At 34.3% G+C, this 19,585-nt stretch overlaps 1 protein-coding gene and 1 long non-coding RNA gene across 6 annotated transcripts in view; one reads left to right on the forward strand and one right to left on the reverse strand.

Moving 5' to 3' along the window:
* Positions 1–19,585, forward strand: part of LOC147838686 (uncharacterized) — a 1,589,207-nt gene that overhangs the window by 422,506 nt on the left and 1,147,116 nt on the right. The window lies entirely within an intron of this gene.
* Positions 1–19,585, reverse strand: part of wdr7 (WD repeat domain 7) — a 188,666-nt gene that overhangs the window by 139,928 nt on the left and 29,153 nt on the right. For all 5 annotated transcript variants that reach the window (XM_087300465.1, XM_087300464.1, XM_087300463.1 and 2 more), the window contains 5 exons: positions 15,803–15,953; positions 12,036–12,284; positions 8,756–8,976; positions 4,744–4,939; positions 425–639 (listed from right to left, as the gene is read on the reverse strand). In XM_087300465.1, the coding sequence (XP_087156591.1) occupies positions 425–639; positions 4,744–4,939; positions 8,756–8,976; positions 12,036–12,284; positions 15,803–15,953 (1,032 nt within the window). The remainder of the gene's footprint in view (positions 1–424; positions 640–4,743; positions 4,940–8,755; positions 8,977–12,035; positions 12,285–15,802; positions 15,954–19,585) is intronic.

A 19,585-nucleotide genomic window follows, 5' to 3' on the forward strand; every position in this document is an offset into this window, starting at 1 on the left:
AATAGCAAATGCACCATGGAGCGACACGACTGACTCTTAAAGGGAATGAGAGACGAGACTCTGATTGGTTTAATGAAGGTTATGCTCAAAACACAGCCAGAACTCATTAAGAGAATAAGCACAGCCCTGTAAGACCATGCACTGTGTGCACAGAGTGTATTTATCCATCCTTAAAATAGCAAAAGTGGATTGAGACACGGCCTTAATGCTTTTGAGCCATGAGCTGTAGACTCTGCACCTAGATCGATAAATTAGAGCCTTTTAAACTACAACTATTATTAGAAAAGTACTGTACACATGCAGTCTCTCACTATCACTACAACGAAATGTGAAAGTAAAACTTGCAGCAATCGCTATTGAATCATGAACAGGACAATGATTCAACTCCAGTGCTTTTCCCAGTGTGTGTGTGTTTGAGTCTGACCTTGTCTGCGTTGTCGGCTGCCAGCAGGTTTGTAGCGAGCGTCTGCAGTTTGTGTTGCGCCATGTTCTTGAGTGCGGCCAGACTGCGCCGGGTCATGGCCTGCTTTAGGTTCACTGCAGGGTGATTGAGGGAGTCCAGAGCCGCCGGCACCACCTCATCACATGCATTCAAGATCTCCACCGCTGTGATTCCCATCACACAGCGGTCCAGCGCTCCTAAAACACGCACACATAGGGGTTTATATACGGTTGAAGTCAAAATTATTAGCCTTCCTGTAAATTTATTTCAAATATTTTCCATAAGACGTTCAAAAAAATTCAGGAATTTTTCACAGTATTTCCTATAATATTTTTTCTCCTGGAAAAAGTCGTGTTTGATTTATTTCGGCAAGAATAAAAGCAGTTTTTAACTGTTTTAAAGCCATTTTAAGGTCAATATTATTAGCCCCCTTAAGTAGTCTACAGAATAAGCCACTGTTATACAACGACTTGCCTAATTACCCTAATTTACCCTAATTAACCTGGTTATGCCTATAAATGCCACTTTAAGCTGAATCAACTTTTAACATGGATAGAAATAAGTAAAACTAAAAATAAAGTTGAAGTTAAATCTGTGTTTAAAAACTGCACAAATAAAAAAGAGATTCAGTCTTTAGTTTGCAAACAGTCAAATAGCGCAGAAGTACTGGGAGAACAGTTTATAATTTAGATAAAACCACTGATGTTTATAGTAAAGATTAAAATCACTGTCATATGCATTTAAAAACGCTCAAAAATGAAAGTTGTAGGCAGCAATTACATTATTTAGCCTATAGGTGGCGACAACCCGTGAAGAAGATTTTATTCTCTCTGTATGAAGTATTTTCTAAGTGTAAAGCAGTTAATTTTCTCTTTTCAAAATGTATGTAGTGTTTGCAGCAAACATGCCAGCCTGTGTTAAAAATACAGTGATATGTCTGTGTAAGATGAGTATGCCTGCACAGGAGCAACACTAGGAGAAGGCTGAGTGACTGATTGTGTAGAATAACTGAATATATAAAGCACTGATTATTTATGTTAAATACTTCTATGAAGGTATATGTGTCAGAAGTTAGAATGAGTAACATATTATCAAGTTATTATCCTATCATAACAATGTATGTAAACACTTAGTTCCTTTGCATAAGTTGCATCTATACTTTGCTGACATAGACCTGTAACATCTCTGTTGACATGAGCTAGTGGGCTGAGAGCCAAGATTAGCAGGACCCCTTAGACTAAAAACCTATTCAAAAATGGTCAAGAGTTAAAAAGAGACACCTAGGGGTGTGTCAAATAATCCTGTATAAAGATTGTAACAAACACAGATACTTCAGAAAGTGTCCAGGAGAGACTTCAGAATGCTCTGGGGTCTGCTCTGCTCTTTCTCAGCTTTATTATGGAGAATAAAGTCTATTTTCTGATATTCAAAACCTCCGGTCTGATAATTTCTAATTGATGAGAAGTCGAATTTACGACACCCGCTGTCAAAAATATGCCATTAAATTATTCTTCAGAAATGACCATCTAGCAATGAAGCATGAAGTTTTATGAGTGAATCATTTATTGAAAATGGGAATAAAAATAAATATTGGTTGTACAAATTCTACATTTAGCGTGACAGTAAAAACAGTGAGTTTTTCACAGTACTAAATATTTAACTGTTTATTATTTTTCAGCTGATTATTTCTTCATTTTATTTTTATTAAGATTACAGCTTCACAGTTCTGTTTGTTAAAACCAAAAGAGTCTTGCAGTGCTGTTTTTTTGTAATACATGGAAAACAAATTACATTTGTCTTCTCCCCATTTTGGCTGATCTGAAAAATGGTTCGATGCGTGGCTAAAAAAAACCATCCAAACCATGAGATTTGTGATCGGTTACACCACTATTAACAACAATACATAATAATATATCAAATAATATTACATATTAAATATAATTTTGGATACAAATCATAAAAACTAAAACTATAATTGTTGTTAAGCTGAAATAAATTTCTACATTTAATAAAAGTGAACACATAACATAGGAGCTAAAACAAGAACCACACTAATGTATAAATCCATCAGTCTGTCTGTCTGTCTGTGTAAACGTCTAAATGAGGACCAGACGAATCCATTACACTCATCAAACACTGAGATGTGTGTGTGTGTGTGTGTGTGTTTCCTCTTCTACTCAGTTCTCATAATGCCCTGCTGTAAGTGGATACATAAAGCACTAATGTGTGTAATGCAGCAGGAGAGACGGACAGATCTTCAGCAGATCTCCATCCTCTGACTGTAACAGGACAGACACAATCATACTCATGACCTTCAATTAAAAACTGCAATATTATTCTTTCATTTGATTCCTTTTTAACTACATTTGATTTGATATATTGTACTGTTGTCCACGCAGCTACATCTAAATAAACATACTAATAACATTTGTTTATATAACGCTGCTGCTGGTACCTAAAAGTATTCAATCGTCTTTATTACTGAGGATAATGCTGAATGCACTAATGTTACTAAATATTGATTTAAAAAACAATGTGTGCGTGTGTGCAAACCTAGGAATGTAGTTAAATCAATTATAAAAAAAAGAAAAGCACAAAAAGTTGTAATAATAACATTAACAATTATAAACAATACAACAGAAGGAGAATACTGTAATAATGCATTTGATTATGCAGGATTGGGTTATTAATAATCAGATGTACGATGTACAACCGAGATGTACAATAGTTTCATTATATTACAGTTATATTATAACTAACAAATTATCAGTGGTGATCGACAAAAAAAAACTTATTTATCTAAAGTAATAATATATTAAATATTTAAAAACAGTCATTTTATATGAACAAGTGAGAAAATAGATATTTAGATATTTCAGATATTCTGAAATTTGCTAAAAAAAATATTTATATTTAAAACTTTGTATAATTAAATAATCTTTTTTGTAATAATATTAAAAACAATAATAATTATTATTATTGTTACACATGTAACAGCTTATAATATTATTATTATTTTCTTTAATATTAATAGTAATTATTAGTAATTATTGGTCATAAAAACAACAACAACAACAACAACATTTCATTATTTTAAAAAAAACCTTAATATTAGTTAGTAGTAATCATAATTATTATTTTTAAAAGTAACAATAATGAAAATTATTATTATTATTATAAATATTAAGCTTTTTTATTTAATAATATAAGTAACTAGTAGTAATCAAAAATTATTATCATTGAAAACTATCATAATAATAATAATAAATTATTATTATTATAAATGTTAAGATGTTTTTATCAATAATATTATTAATTCGTAGTAATCAGTAATTATTATTTATAAAAATTACAACAATAATTATAATGTGTTATTATTATAAATATTAGGATTTTTTCTTTATTAATATTAGTAATAAGTGGTAATCAGCAATTATTATTTATAAAAATAACAACAATAATAATATATTATTATTGTAAATATTAGGATTTTTTCTTTATTAATATTAGTAATAAGTAGTAATCAGCAATTATCATTTTAAAAATAACAAAAATAATAATAATGTGTTATTATTATAAATATTAGGATTTTTTCTTTATTAATATCAGTAATTAGTAGTAATCAGTAAATATTATTGATAAAAACTATAATAATAACAATAAATTATTATTATAAATATAAGATTTTTTTATTTAATACTATTAGTAATTGGTTGTAATCAAAAATATTATTAATAAAAACAATAATAATAATAATAATACATTATTAACATAAATATGTTTTTTTCTTTAATAATATTAGTAATTAGTAGTAAAATTATTATTGTTAATAAATAATAATCGTAATCATAATACATTACTATTATTATAAATATAAAAAATCTTTGATAATATTAGTATTTAGTAGTTATCAGTAATTATTAATAAAAATAACAATAATAATAAATTATTAATATTATAAATATATTTTTTTTATTATTTATTAGTACAAGTATTTAGTAGTAATCTGTAATTATGATATTAAAAATATCAATGACAATATTAATAGCAATAACACTGATATATTATTAAAAATATAATAAAATAAAAATAAAAATAATAAAAATATTATTATTGTAGATTATTACATTTAAAAATGAATAAACAATTAAATAGTAACTAGCTACCAACACAAAAAAGGTCTCTAATGGTGCTGAATGAAGATGTCTCTTAAATGCTCAATACTGTTATACCTGAGCTCCACTCTACATAAATGATCTAGTGCAGCTAATGAACTGTGACCTTTGACCCATGAGGCTCACCTGTGTCCATCTGCCAGACGTAGACGGATCCGTCCGAACAGCCGACCACCAAGTAGTCATCACAGGGTCTCCACTTGATGACCTGGATGGGAAAGAGGTGTCTGGATGCCAGCATGATGCACTTCCGCTCACGCAGACTCAGCAGACCCACAGAGTGATCACTGGCTACTGAACACACACAGTGCTGCACACGTGTCTGCAAAAACACACGTACATCAGATCGTGAGGAGATCTGCACAACAGAAATCTAATGTAGGGCTGCAAAATATATCACAAAATTGTTGTTATTGCCATAATAGTATATTCAATATACAGTTGAATTCAGAATATATATGTTATTCCCCAATTTCTGTTCAGTGGAGAGAAGATTTCTTCAACACATTTCTAATCTTAATAGTTTTAATAACTCATTTCTAATAACTGATTTATTTTATTGTTGCCATGATGAATGTAAATAATATTAGACTAGATATTCTTCAAGACACTTCTTAAAGTGACATTGAAAAGCTTAACCAGGTTAATTAGGGTAAAGTTAGGGTAATTAGGCAAGTCATTGTATAACAGTGGTTTGTTCTGGAGACAATCCAAAACTAATATTGCTTAAGGGGTGAATAATATTGACCTTAAAATGGGTTTAAAAATATTAAAAACTGCTTTTATTCTAGCTGAAATAAAACAAATAAGACTTTCTCCAGAAGAAAAAATATTATAGAAAATACTGTGAAAATTTCCTGAAATTGTTTAACATCATTTGAAGAAGAAACAAAATTACAGCAGGGCGAATAATTCTGACTTCAACTGTATTTAAATACGAGTGCTGTCAATAAATCAATCCCAGTTATTTGCATCCAAAATAAAAGCTTACATTTACATGTGTGTAAGTTACATATGTCTACTGTGCATATTTATTTTTTACACATATAAATACAAGCGCATATATTTAAAATGTGCATATATATATATATATATATATATATATATATATATATATATATATATATATATATATATATATATATACATATTTTTTTTTTACATTTATTTGTGATTATTTTCTCAAGCTGTAACAAAACATTTTGTACAATCAAGGTTGTAATTTCCCCCCCACCCCCCTTCTTAAACATTGCTGCCGAAATGAATTAATAAACAAATACAATTAAAATACAATTACAAGAGGAATACATAAAAATATAGTAAAATTGAAAACATTAATAATAATCATAATAATAATAAATGTTAATAAAATTATAAATAATAATCAAAAATTTGAAAATAAATAATAATTTAAATAAATAAATACCTCTGTAGATGACAATACAAATCAATATTCTGATACATTTATAGTGTTATTTAAAAAAATTATATTTATATATTATACAAATAAATATTTTGGTTTTGTTTATATTTTTATTTAATAATTATGCATAGTATGTACACACACATTAGGTAAATACAAATATATTATATTATATATATAGATATATATGATTATCCAAAATAAAAGTTTGCATTCACATAATGTGTACTTACTGTGCATAATATTTGATATAATTAATTATTAAAATGTTATTAATTATTAATTATTAAAAATTCTATTACGATTTATTCATTTTCCCTCAGGTTAGTCCCTTATTTATTAGGGGTCACCACAGTGGAATGAATCGCCAACTATTAAAGCCTATGTTTTACGCAGTGGATGCTCTTTCCAGTACTGGGAAACACCCATACACATTCACACACACACTTAGACACTACAGCCAATTTAGTTCATCAATTCCCCTATACCGCATGTGTTTGGACTGTGGTTGAAACCAGAGCATCCTTCTTGATGCGAGGCCACAGTGCTAACCACTGAGCCACCATGCCACCTATTATATTATAATATATTATTGTATTATTGTCAATTTTAAAGACTATAATATGAAATATTCCTAAAAATTATACACACATTATTTTTGTAAATAGTTTTATTATTAAATATTATAATAATATTACATTATAATTATATTAAATATTAAATGATTAAATATTTATAAATAGTACACAAACACATTAGTTTAGTAAATAGTATTATTATTAAATATTATAATAATATTACATTATATTTATATTAAATATTAAATGATTAAACATTTATAAATAGTACACAAACATTATTTTAGTAAATAGTATTATTATTAAATATTATAATAATATCACATTATATTTATATTAAATATTAAATGATTAAATATTTATAAATAGTACACAAACACATTATTTGTGTAAATAGTTTTATTATTAAATATTATAATAATATTACATTATAATTATATTAAATATTAAATGATTAAATATTTATAAATAGTACACAAACACATTATTTTTGTAAATAGTTATATTATTAAATATTATAATAATATTACATTGAAATTATATTAAATATTAAATGATTAAATATTTATAAATAGTACACAAACACATTATTTTTGTAAATAGTTTTATTATTAACTATTATAATAATATTACATTATATTTATATTAAATATTAAATGATTAAATATTTATAAATAGTAAACAAACACATTATTTCAGTGTTTTATGAAAATAGAGCTAAATTATGAATATAAAGCTTTAACATTACAGCATGAATAACTTGAATAGTATCTCGATGGCATTAAGATAACTCTGATAAGTGACATTTATGTGTCATAAGGCCTGACTTTCAGCGGTGGTGAAAATTAAACCCGAGTCGAGTCTCTCTAATCGATTCTGTCTCGCTTCTTTCACGCTGAATAAAACCGCCAGCCAATCCCCAAATGCCAACAACCAAATAACACACAGCAGAAAAGTCAAAACGCCAACAATGTGCGTGCGCGCGCCTGTGTGTTATCAGTGTGAATCACAGCAGTCCTGCATTACACTACAGATCCTGCAGGAAAGGTCAAGCAGGACTTTAGCAGGAAAACCATGACAACACACACACTCTTCTTTCTCTGATTGTGTTTCTCTGCGTCTGACATTTACTGACACACACTTCGGCTCTAATTGGTCGCCAAGGTGAAAGTCAGAGATTAGAAGTTCAGCCGGCGTCTGGAGCCGCGTCATCTTCTCCACTACTGGAGGAAAACGTGTGTGTGTGTGTGTGTGTGTGAATTATTAGGTGTGTGTTTGTGAGAGAGTGTGTGTATGTAATTCAATTTGAGTACATCTGTGTTTGTGTGTTTGTGTGTGCGTGTGATGTGTATGTACGTGAGTGTTTTTGGTTGAATTTGAGTATGTCTGTGTGTGTTGTGCGTGTGCATGTATGCATGCGTGTGTATGCATGCGTGTATATGCATGCATATGTATGTGCGTGCGCGAGTGTGTGTCTGATTAAATTTGAGCATATTTGTGTGTGTGTGTGTGTTTTTGATTGAATTTGAGTATGTCTGTGTGTTGTGCGTGTGCATGTAGGCATGCATATGTATGTGTGTGTGTGTGCGCGCACGATTGTGTGTCTGTGAATATATTTGAGTATATTTGTGCGTTTGTGTGTGTATGCATCTATGTGTGTGCATTTGTGTGTCTGTTGTTGAATTTGAGTGTGTGTGTTTGTGTGTGTGTATGTGTGCATATGCGTGTCTGTGGTTAAATTTAAGTGTGTGTTTGCGCATATGCATTTCTGTGGTTGAACTTAAGTGTATAAGTCCATATGCGTATCTGTGGTTAAATTTAAGTATGTGTGTGTGTGTGTGTGTGTGTGTGTGTGTGTGTATGCTTGCATATGCGTGTCACTGGTTAAATTTAAGAATGTATGTGTGTGTGTGTGTGTCTGTGATTTAATTTGAGTATATCTGTGTGTTTGTGTGTATGTGTGTGCGTATTTAAATTTGAGCATATTTGTGTGTGTGTGCACGTGCGTGCGTGATTAAATTTGAGCATATTTGTGTGTGTGTGTTTGTGTGTGTATATATGTGCAAGTGTGTGTCTGGTAGGACGCTAATAATCCATGTGTGAAGTGTGATGCAGTGTGTTGTTTGTGGAGCCTCACGCTGCAGTTCTCTGGAGGAACGATGAGCTGAGTGATCTCTCCTCCGTGAACACAGAAGATGTGCTTCATCTCGCCGGTGAAGATGTCCCAGATGATGACGGAGAAGTCCACTCCTCCAGACACCAGCGAGCGCTGATCATAGCGTGGAGAAACCTGATGTGGATACAGCAGACACGTCACCTTGTGCCTGTGGCCGCGCAGCGTGCGGTGAGGAGGCCAACCTGCAGAGCGCAAACACAGAACATGTTTCAGAGGTTTCAGAAAACGATTGTTTAGGGCAGTGTTTCTCAACTGGTGGGTCGCGGGAACATTTTCAGTGGGTCGCGGAGTGTGCGATCAAAAAAACAACAAAAGTTTAATATATAACTTATTTTGCTTATATCGGACATTTATTTTGAAATGCGAGTGCCGAAGCATGGTAATGGGACTTTTAATTTGCCAGTAACCTGGGTTAAAGGGTCACGAAACACTAAAACCCATGTTTTGAGCTGTTGACAGTCATATATGTGTCCCACACTGCTAAAAACACTATTAGGACACCTATATTTCACTAAAAAGTGTAAATTGGTTGTTTTTGCGTTATTTCAAGCAAATTCGTACTTCCTGTTTGAAACGAATTTTTGAAGCTGCGTCACGGTCATGACATAATAGCGTGTATTCCAGCGTGCAGACTGGACGTCTGTGCCAGAGTGTGTCTTATTACGTCTTACAGTGTGATGCATTAATGCATGAGTAAGGCTTGGTTCAAACCAATCAGCGCGCTCTATTGTGCAACTTCATTAATATTCATTACTGTGTTTTCAGGACAGAGACGCCACGTTGTGTTGGCAAAACAAGCGTGAAGTGTTGCTTTTATAGTTTGCTGCAGTGAAGTTTTGTTTTCATTTTCTCTCTGTGAGAGCTCAGCTGGAGTCACGTGTGGATTAACAGTGTACGCGACGCTCGACAACAATAACTTACGTGTCTAAGGAGGATTATTGTTTACCTGAGAGCTGTTCTCATCTGCAAACGCTGGGATCTGGAATCGTTTGTAGTCTCCTCTTAATAAAGACGCGGCTCTAGTTGCTGGTGATTGTTCTGTCTCTACAGATTTGGTAAGTGAGCGACCAGTGCTCTTTGTTTATTCAGTTTGCTCATATCGAACTAAGTTAACTATTGCACCGAGTCACAGAGTGTAAACATGTTAGCATCACAACCAAACTTTAACCTCGTGTAGGGTTTTTACCGCATTTAGTGACCGGAATAACACACGCGGCTTTCTGACGCTACCTGCCGTGTGCATCTAAGTTTCCGGGAAATGCGGAGTTTTTTTTTTCTCTCATTCGCCGTGCGGTATCAAACATTGCATGAAAAATACACGCTTAGAGCAGTTCCTCGAATCAAATATCTCGTTTGTCGCGAGGGACATGAATGAATTCCCTGAATGAAAGAGCCAAACTGCAGTTAAAGTCCACCATTTAATAATTTGGCAAATAATTCGACTACAGATGTCCATGTAGGTTAAACACCATCACTTTCTCCTGTCTGTGTATTTTGACTCTGAAACTGGCGCGTGCCCAAATAGACACTCCCACACCATCCCACTCTAGTTCCTCCGACACTCCCCCCTAAACAGAGCTGGACACGCCCACTTTTCTGACTTTTTCCAAAGTAGAGGTGTGAAAACACCCTGCTGAAACGAGGAGGTTTCATGGCTCTTTAAGCGCTTTTGGCGAACTGCAATACAAAATCCGGTGCGTTTAAGGTCTGTTTTCTTTAATAATCAGCGATCTCCACTGGCTGAGTGATAATCTGATATAAAGTGGGCCTCAGATTGTGCAAGAAGCACTGCATTACATTACATTTCCCCCGCCATGTCTTTATAATATGAGCATTTATTTTACCCCAGTATATTTAATGAAGCTTCTGCGCTAGCCGACAGATTCTGATGGGCGCGTGCAAGTAAACGGCTTTTTTTCTCGTTTTACGCTTGAGCAACTAAATGAACGCCAAAGTCTCTAAACTGAATGTATTTTTATTACATTACAACATCGATGCTGTAAAAGGAACTGTATAAAATGGTAAAAAGGTTCACAATAACAGGTCACCGAAAGTTTATCAGTATGGGAACAACACTAATGTTAGCTCCGCATATACCCTTTTGACATGTGAAATTCCAGCGCAAGTACATCCCCGAATATGTAGTGTGGATTTACATATTTTGACGACAAAAAGGCTTAAAACCTCAGTGTGTCATATGTAGTGAGGTGCTTTCACGAGAGAAATGAAACCTAAATTAAAACGACATTTAGAAACCAGACATCCCAGTTGCAAGGAAAAACCTGTGGACTATTTTCTAAGACGACTCTAATAGCTGAGGGCATCACAAAAGTGCCGAACATATTCATGTTCAAAACAAGTACATCTTACTGTGCTCACCGTGTAGCAAAGGCCAAGAAAGCCCACACAAAAGCAGAACAGCAAATAACTGCTGATTATTATAAAATGGTTATGATTGTTTTAATAATTTTACTTCAGTTTGCTGGTTTCTGTTCAGTGTTAATGTTTTATAAACAGTTCAGTTTAGCTAATGGTAACTTCACTTTTCCTTACCTTAACCACTGTTTACAGTATTTGACATTTTTACTCTGTAATATTTCTATAATTTGGTACATTTTGTTAAATGACAGCAATAAAATATTGTTTATTTGTACGTCTTTGTGATTTTCTTATAATTTATCTGTCACTAGTTGTGTAAGTTAACAATTAAATACAAATGAATTATAATTCCTAAAATCATATTATAATTCCTAAAAATTTGGGTCGCGGCTTGATGACCATGTGAAAATGTGGGTCCCATGGCCAAACCAGTTGAGAACCCCTGGTTTAGGGTATTACGAAATTTCTGCCGATATGATAACCTTGAATTTTATTTTTAGAGACCTTTTTTTGGAACATTTTTGGCTTAGTCTCTTTATTAATCAGGGGTCGGCACAGCGGAATGAACCGCCAACTTATTTTGCATATTTTTTACGCAGCGGATGCCCATCCAGCAGCAACCCATCACTGGGAAACACCCATACACACTCATCCACACACATACACTACATACAATTTAGCTGGTTTTTCAATTTGAAAAGATTTCAAAGCATTTTCCCAAAATATGCGTCAAAATAAGATTTGTCAGCAAAATCATCCCATTTGCTGAAACACAGAGAAGGTTGTGTTTAAATTAAGACTCAAAGTCAGCCTAGAGTGGATGAAAACATCCTCAACAGCACACAAGGGTTAATAGTCTCACCGCGGCGCAGCATGTGTTCCCCCTGCAGCAGCTGGACGATGGCCGTCTGTGTGGCAGGAACCAGTATGATGCTGCCGTCCTCTCGTCCACACACCAGTCTGCCCTGGGATGGGATGTAGACGCTCGCTGTGACTTTAATGGGCTCACTAGCGCCGGGCAGGACACTGAGCTGGTCAATGATGCCCGCTGGAGCTGGCAGGAGTTTATCAAAGGCCTCCTGAAGACTGATGCTCACCGACACCTGCAGCTCTGCGCACACACACACACACACACACACACAACTGATGATTACGTTACACAGGAACACAAGGATGCAAGAATGCTGAAGAACACAAATTGGGAAACAACCATAGTTTATCTTATACTTTTTCCTTTTTTCCCTTAACACCTGTAATGTTTTGAGGTATTTATTATTATTTTTGTTTTTATATTATTAATAATAATAATAATAATAATAATAATAATAATAATAATAATAATAATAAACAATAATAATAACAATAACAATAATAATAGCAATAATTATTATTATTATTAATAATAAATAATAATAATGATAATAATTATAATTATAATAGTAATAATAAATAAATAAATAATTAATACTAATAATAATAATATTATTCATATTTTATTCTTTATTACAAGTGTCGTTACTTTAAAGTTTTGGTCTATTTATTTATTTTTTATTAATCATATTTTAATAGTTTTTTTTCTTCCTGTTTCACATATTCTGTATTGAATAAGACTAAAAGTGACTTTACTTAAAAAGAAATTAGCCGTGCAAGCATGATTCTGCTTGAACATTTTACACTTTTGCTGGAGTCAGTGTTTGTAATTCTACAAGTGGACACAGTAGGGCAGTATATAGTGTAGTGCTGAGTGTATACAGCAGAGGGCGGCATTGTAAGAAAATAAAAAGATAGTCAAAGAGCTAGCAATGTAACTAGCCTGTGTAGGCTGTTTTTTATATTTATTATACTATTTCCTCTAAGCTATTGAAGGACTACTGGGACGTTCTAATCATAGGAGGAGTCCTCCTGGCGTGGCAGAGTTCCTCACAGCTCCATTACACATCTCTGCCATCTGTCTTACAGAAACCATGTGCTTTTCACTATACACAATTCATCTGCTCGTGACCCTCTTTCATATAACTTTACCATGTTTGATGTGATTTGACAGTTTATGACTTCAGCATTGTGATGAAATCAGAGACAATGATGCATTTCAATGAATAATCTATTTACTATTGTTGTGTGATGGCCTGAGGAGAGTATGTTAATGTATCTCTCCCCCACTTTATCTCCTCAACTTTGCATTGATGTTCAGCTGGTTTTGGGGGTTTGGTATTTCACTCATCTTTGACAAAGCTTTGCTCAGGGTATAAGGAGGAAAAGTAACTGATGATCTGGGAGAATGGATTTTACTCTGCATCTCCCGCACACCGAGCTGCTGTAGCGGTGATTACGTGCTATGTGCAGTTGTGTGTTGTTGTACCTGTGGCGGAGGTGAGCAGCTGTAGCGGTGGTGATGTGTTGTGTGTTGTTGTACCTGTGGCGGAGGTGAGCAGCTGTAGCGGTGGTGATGTGTTGTGTGTTGTTGTACCTGTGGCGGAGGTGAGCAGCTGTAGCGGTGGTGATGTGTTGTGTGTTGTTGTACTTGTGGCGGAGGTGAGCAGCTGTAGCGGTGGTGATGTGTTGTGTGTTGTTGTACTTGTGGCGGAGGTGAGCAGCTGTAGCGGTGGTGATGTGTTGTGTGTTGTTGAACCTGTGGCGGAGGTGAGCAGCTGTAGTGGTGGTGATGTGTTGTGTGTAGTTGTACCTGTGGCGGAGGTGAGCAGCTGTAGTGGTGGTGATGTGTTGTGTGTAGTTGTACCTGTGGTGGAGGTGAGCAGCTGTAGTGGTGGTGATGTGTTGTGTGTAGTTGTACCTGTGGTGGAGGTGAGCAGCTGTAGTGGTGGTGATGTGTTGTGTGTAGTTGTACCTGTGGCGGAGGTGAGCAGCTGTAGTGGTGGTGATGTGTTGTGTGTTGTTGAACCAGTGGCGGAGGTGATCTGCTGTATCGGTGGTGATGTGTTGTGTGTAGTTGTACCTGTGGCGGAGGTGAGCAGCTGTAGTGGTGGTGATGTGTTGTGTGTTGTTGAACCTGTGTCGGAGGTGAGCAGCTGTAGCGGTGGTGATGTGTTGTGTGTTGTTGTACCTGTGGCGAAGGTGAGCTTCTGTAGCAGCGGTGATGTGTTGTGTGTTGTTGTACCTGTAGCGGAGGTGATCTGCTGTATCGGTGCTGATGTGTTGTGTGTAGTTTTGTGTTGTTGTACCTGTAGCGGAGGTGATCTGCTGTATCGGTGATGATGTGTTGTGTGTAGTTTTGTGTTGTTGTACCTGTAGCGGGGATGATCTGCTGTATCGGTGATGATGTGTTGTGTGTAGTTTTGTGTTGTTGTACCTGTAGCGGGGGTGATCTGCTGTATCGGTGATGATGTGTTGTGTGTAGTTGTGTGTTGTTGTACCTGTGGTGAAGGTGAGCGGCTGTATCAATGTTAATGTGTTGTTGTACCTGTGACGGAGGTGAGCTTCTGTAGCAGTGTTGATGTGATGTGTTGTGTGTAATTGTGCGTTGTACTGGTGGCGGAAGTGAGTGGCTGTAGCGGTGGTGATGTGATGTGTGTAGTTGTGTTGTTGTACCTGTAGTAGAGATGAGTGGCTATAGTGGTGGTGATGTGTTGTGTGCAGTTTTGTGTTGTTGCACCTGTAGCGGAAGTTAGTGGCTGTAGCAGTGGTGATGTGTTGTAATTGTTAGTTCTACATGTAGCGGAGGTGAGCTGCTGTATCGGTGGTGATGTGTTATGTGTAGTTGTAACTGTTGCAGTGCTGATGTGTTGTGTGTAGTTTTGTTGTTGTAACTGTAGCGGAGGTGAGCTGCTGTATCGGTGCTGATGTGTTGTGTGTAGTTTTGTTGTTGTAACTGTAGTGGAGGTGAGCTGCTGTATCGGTGATGATGTGTTGTGTGTAGTTGTGTTGTTGTACCTGTAGCGGAGGTGAGCTGCTGTATCGTGATGATGTGTTGTGTAGTTGTGTTGTTGTACCTGTAGCGGAGGTGAGCTGCTGTATCGGTGGTGATGTGTTGTGTGTAGTTGTGTTGTTGTACCTGTAGTGGTGGTAAACTGCTGTATCGGTGCTGATGTGTTGTGTGTAGTTTTGTTGTTGTACCTGTAGCGGAGGTGAGCTGCTTTATCGGTGGTGATGTGTTGTGTGTAGTTGTGTTGTTGTACCTGTAGCGGAGGTGAGCTGCTGTATCAGTGGTGATGTGTTGTGTGTAGTTGTGTTGTTGTACCTGTAGCGGAGGTGAGCTGCTGTATCAGTGGTGATGTGTTGTGTGTAGTTTTGTTGTTGTAACTGTAGTGGAGGTGAGCTGCTTTATCGGTGGTGATGTGTTGTGTGTAGTTGTGTTGTTGTACCTGTAGCGGAGGTGAGCTGCTGTATCAGTGGTGATGTGTTGTGTGTAGTTTTGTTGTTGTACCTGTAGCGGAGGTGAGCTGCTTTATCGGTGGTGATGTGTTGTGTGTAGTTGTGTTGTTGTACCTGTAGCGGAGGTGAGCTGCTGTATCAGTGGTGATGTGTTGTGTGTAGTTTTGTTGTTGTACCTGTAGTGGTGGTAAACTGCTGTATCGGTGCTGATGTGTTGTGTGTAGTTTTGTTGTTGTACCTGTAGCGGAGGTGAGCTGCTGTATCAGTGGTGATGTGTTGTGTGTAGTTTTGTTGTTGTACCTGTAGCGGAGGTGAGCTGCTGTATTGGTGGTGATGCGTCTGGGATGCTCCACACCGTCAGTCGTCCGGCAGAATCTCCCTGCATCAGCAGCTTGTGAAACGGCTCTCTGCGGCCAAAGAAGAAGCGTGTGACTGGCGGACAGATGAGGAGCTGTGAAGGACCAAACACACAAAAACATCAGCCGAAGCCGCTATGAACTCTGGGAAACATCTGAGAGATGAATGCATGACGCAGCTAAAGCTGATAAGACATGAGCATCTGTTTCCTGAGACGAGGGAAATCTCTGCTCATGCTGGTACATGGCTGAAGTACACAAACATCAGCCGTTTTACTGATGCGTTGGAGACAAATGGGTGTTTTCACCACAATGAGGAAAAGCTAGTCTGTATCAGGGGTCTTCAAACTGGGGTTCCTCAAGGACAGTGCTGGGCTCAGTAAAAAGTTTTATGGAAAAATCTAAATAAACACTTTCTAAAGTAAAATAAGGTCAATAAGACGCTAAAAATCATAATGATTAATTAATTATTCAAATAAAATGATAATTAATAAGATTAACGTGTAAATCCATTTATAAATTCAATATTTGCAAAAAAAATTAAATAGTACAATTTTATATTTTAAATAATTAAATATAATTTAATATATAAATAAAGGTTCTAAATTCAAAAAACAAAAAAGTTAAAATTAAATAAAATCAAATTAATTCAATTAAAATAAAACCATACGATGCTAAAAGCTTTTTTTAAAAGAAAAAAATTGGACTACACAATATTATTTAATATTTAATTCAAAATTTAATACCAGAGTACATAAATAAAACTAATTATAGCAATTAATTAAAATAAAAACGTCATTAATTCAAGTAACTATTTTAGATCGAAAATAATAAATAAAAATTTTTAAAATTAGATTAAAATAAATGAATATAAAGGAAACATAACACATTTAACAGTACAGTTCGAAACTTAGTAGAAACATAAACAAAAAAATTAAATACAGATTTTTAAATAATATTCCTGATAATTTATACTTTTTACAGTCTAAATTGGCCATGAAATCATACATAAAGATAATTTATTTATGTTTGTCATAATCTTACATATAAATAATCAAATAATTATCATTTACAATAACTATGTAATCGCTTACATAATGGAGTCTAGTTTTAGGTTATTAAACAGCACATCAGCTGTTATTGACAAAATCATCAAGCTAAGCTCACATTATCTCATTATAAATACTATAATGATGATAATAATAATAACAAATTGTTTTGGTGTTATAAACTGCTTTGCATTTACAGTGCAATATTGGTATACCTTTAATTTAATAAGGGGTTTGGCATATGTTGATATATAATATTTGAATGTAAGATGTCAGGTGTCTGGAGTGGCATGAACAGATGTGGAAATGAGCATTTTTAGACTGATATATGTATAACTGTGATGAATAAAGTATTGATTAGACTTTACAGACCTGAAACTTGCCTACAGCACTTATTCATTGTTGCTCTTAGTTGTGTAAGTTGCTTACTTGTCCTCATTTGTAAGTCGCTTTGGATAAAAGCGTCTGCTAAATGACTAAATGTAAATGTAAAATGTAAATGATGTATGTCCTCTGAACTGTTCAAAGAATCCTACATTGACAACAGTGCAAAGTTCCTCCAATGAGCTTTCCTGAATTAACACACACTCACTCACAGCACATTAGTTAGTCCACACACACAAACAAGGTAAAACATGCTAAATAAACATGACACACACACAAAAACCAGCAAGAAACGGAAGAGCAACAACAGAAAAAAAAACACCAAGGCCATTAAACGTGCATTATTTTTTACATTTTATTTATTTATATTTCGTTTATTGATTTAACAATATAAAATACATAATTAATGACTTAAATTCTTCTTTAATAAAAATATTAATTTAAAAAATAATGAATTGATAAATTATCTTGAAATAACTGTATGTCTTTATATACAGTCAGTCAAACTTATTCGCTCTCGTGTAAAACTTTTATTCTTTTTCAAATATTTCTCAAGTGATATTTAAAGGAGCAAAGAATTTTTCACAGTATTTCCTATAATATTTTTATTCTTCTAGAGAAATCTCTTATTTGCTTTATTTCTGCTAGAATAAAAGCATTAAAAAAAAAAAAATAAATTTAAAAAAAAAAAAAAAAAAAATATATATATATATATATATATATATATATATATATATATATATATATATATATATATATATATATATATATATATATTTATATTATTAGTGCCCTTAAGCAATATTTGTTTTGGATTGGCTACAGAACAAACCACTGTTATGTCGTGTTCACACCAGACGTGGCATGCACAAATAAATCACGCTATTCGCGTGCAAAGAGACGTGTAAACATTTTGAGTTTAGTCGCGTCATTCGATCATCCGTTAGAAGCAGATTTGCGCCATAGGAAGGGCTTCTGTCTGCCCGGTGACTCCAGCTTTGTTGCTAAATGGCTGACATGGATCTTATTGAGAGAGTAGCTGTGCTTTGTGCTTTAGGAAGGCTGAAATACAGCATAGATTTGTTAGGCACCGTGTCCACTAGATCCTTTCAGAGGTGCACCAGCTCTGTGAGTTCATCGACTCCTCCAGAAACTATACCTGGAGGTGTCGGCAGCAGGATTTCACCTCGGAACACCAACAACAGGCACTGTCATAATCACTCCCCTACAGGAGCAGGCTCCTGATTGGTTAACAAGGCGCAAATGTCCGCTGAAGTTCAGATTTTCCAACAAATTTGCGTAAAAAAATTTTAAGCGTGTCAAAAGCGCAAAATGCTCAACTCGTGCAATTTCGTTCACGAGTATCGCACCGCAAGATGTCTATTCGCATCTTTGCATTGACTTAACATGTAAATCACTCGCGCTTGACACTTCATCCGGATCTAGTGTGAATGCAGCATTATACAATGACTTGCCTAATTACCCTACCTTTACCCTAATTAACCTAGTTAAGCCTTTAAATACTCACTTGAAGCTAAACACTAGTGTCTTAATAAATATCTAGTCTAATATTATGTGCTGTCACCATGGCAAAGAGAAATCAGTTATTAGAGATGAGTTATTAAAACTATTATGTGCAGAAATGTGTTGAAAAAAACGTTTTTAATTTTGTAAACTACTGACCACATTTTTTGTAAATTTAAAATACAAATGTGGTCATTTTAAGCTTTTATTGCATTAAATGATATAAAAAAATGACTATTTTCATGATAACCCACATTTTAATTAGAATAAATTAAACATTTGTTCTTCTGACAAATAATTTTCAAGGAAAAAGAAAATCTGTGAAAGATTAGAAATTTGGACGAAATGTTATCACACATTTGTAGAATAAAACAAATATTCAATTCAGGAGAGTAACATTTTATTCAACCTTAAACAATGCAAGAATGCCATGAAAACTTATCAATTTATTTTATTTTTAACTGATTAAAATAAAATATTTTAAAATAAAAATACATGAATTTTCATTTAAAATGAACTCTCCATTTAAGCATTAATTACTAATATTTGTAAATTATATGTTTTCTTATTAAACCCAAACAGTAAAAAAATGCTAAAAGCACACCTGCACACTTGAAACACACAAAATGCTGAGTTGAAAAGATTGAAGAGCATCCAGAGAAAGTCACAAATGGTAATATAACACCTGTTAAATAATGCTTCAGATCTTAAAAAGACCAAATCAGCAACATGAAGCTTTATTTGTCGAGTAGAAGTGGCAGAAGCTGAAG

This window comes from Danio rerio, chromosome 21 (assembly GCF_052040795.2).
Source record: "Danio rerio strain M-AB ecotype USA chromosome 21, GRCz13ab, whole genome shotgun sequence".
In the NCBI taxonomy this organism is placed as follows: domain Eukaryota; kingdom Metazoa; phylum Chordata; class Actinopteri; order Cypriniformes; family Danionidae; genus Danio; species Danio rerio.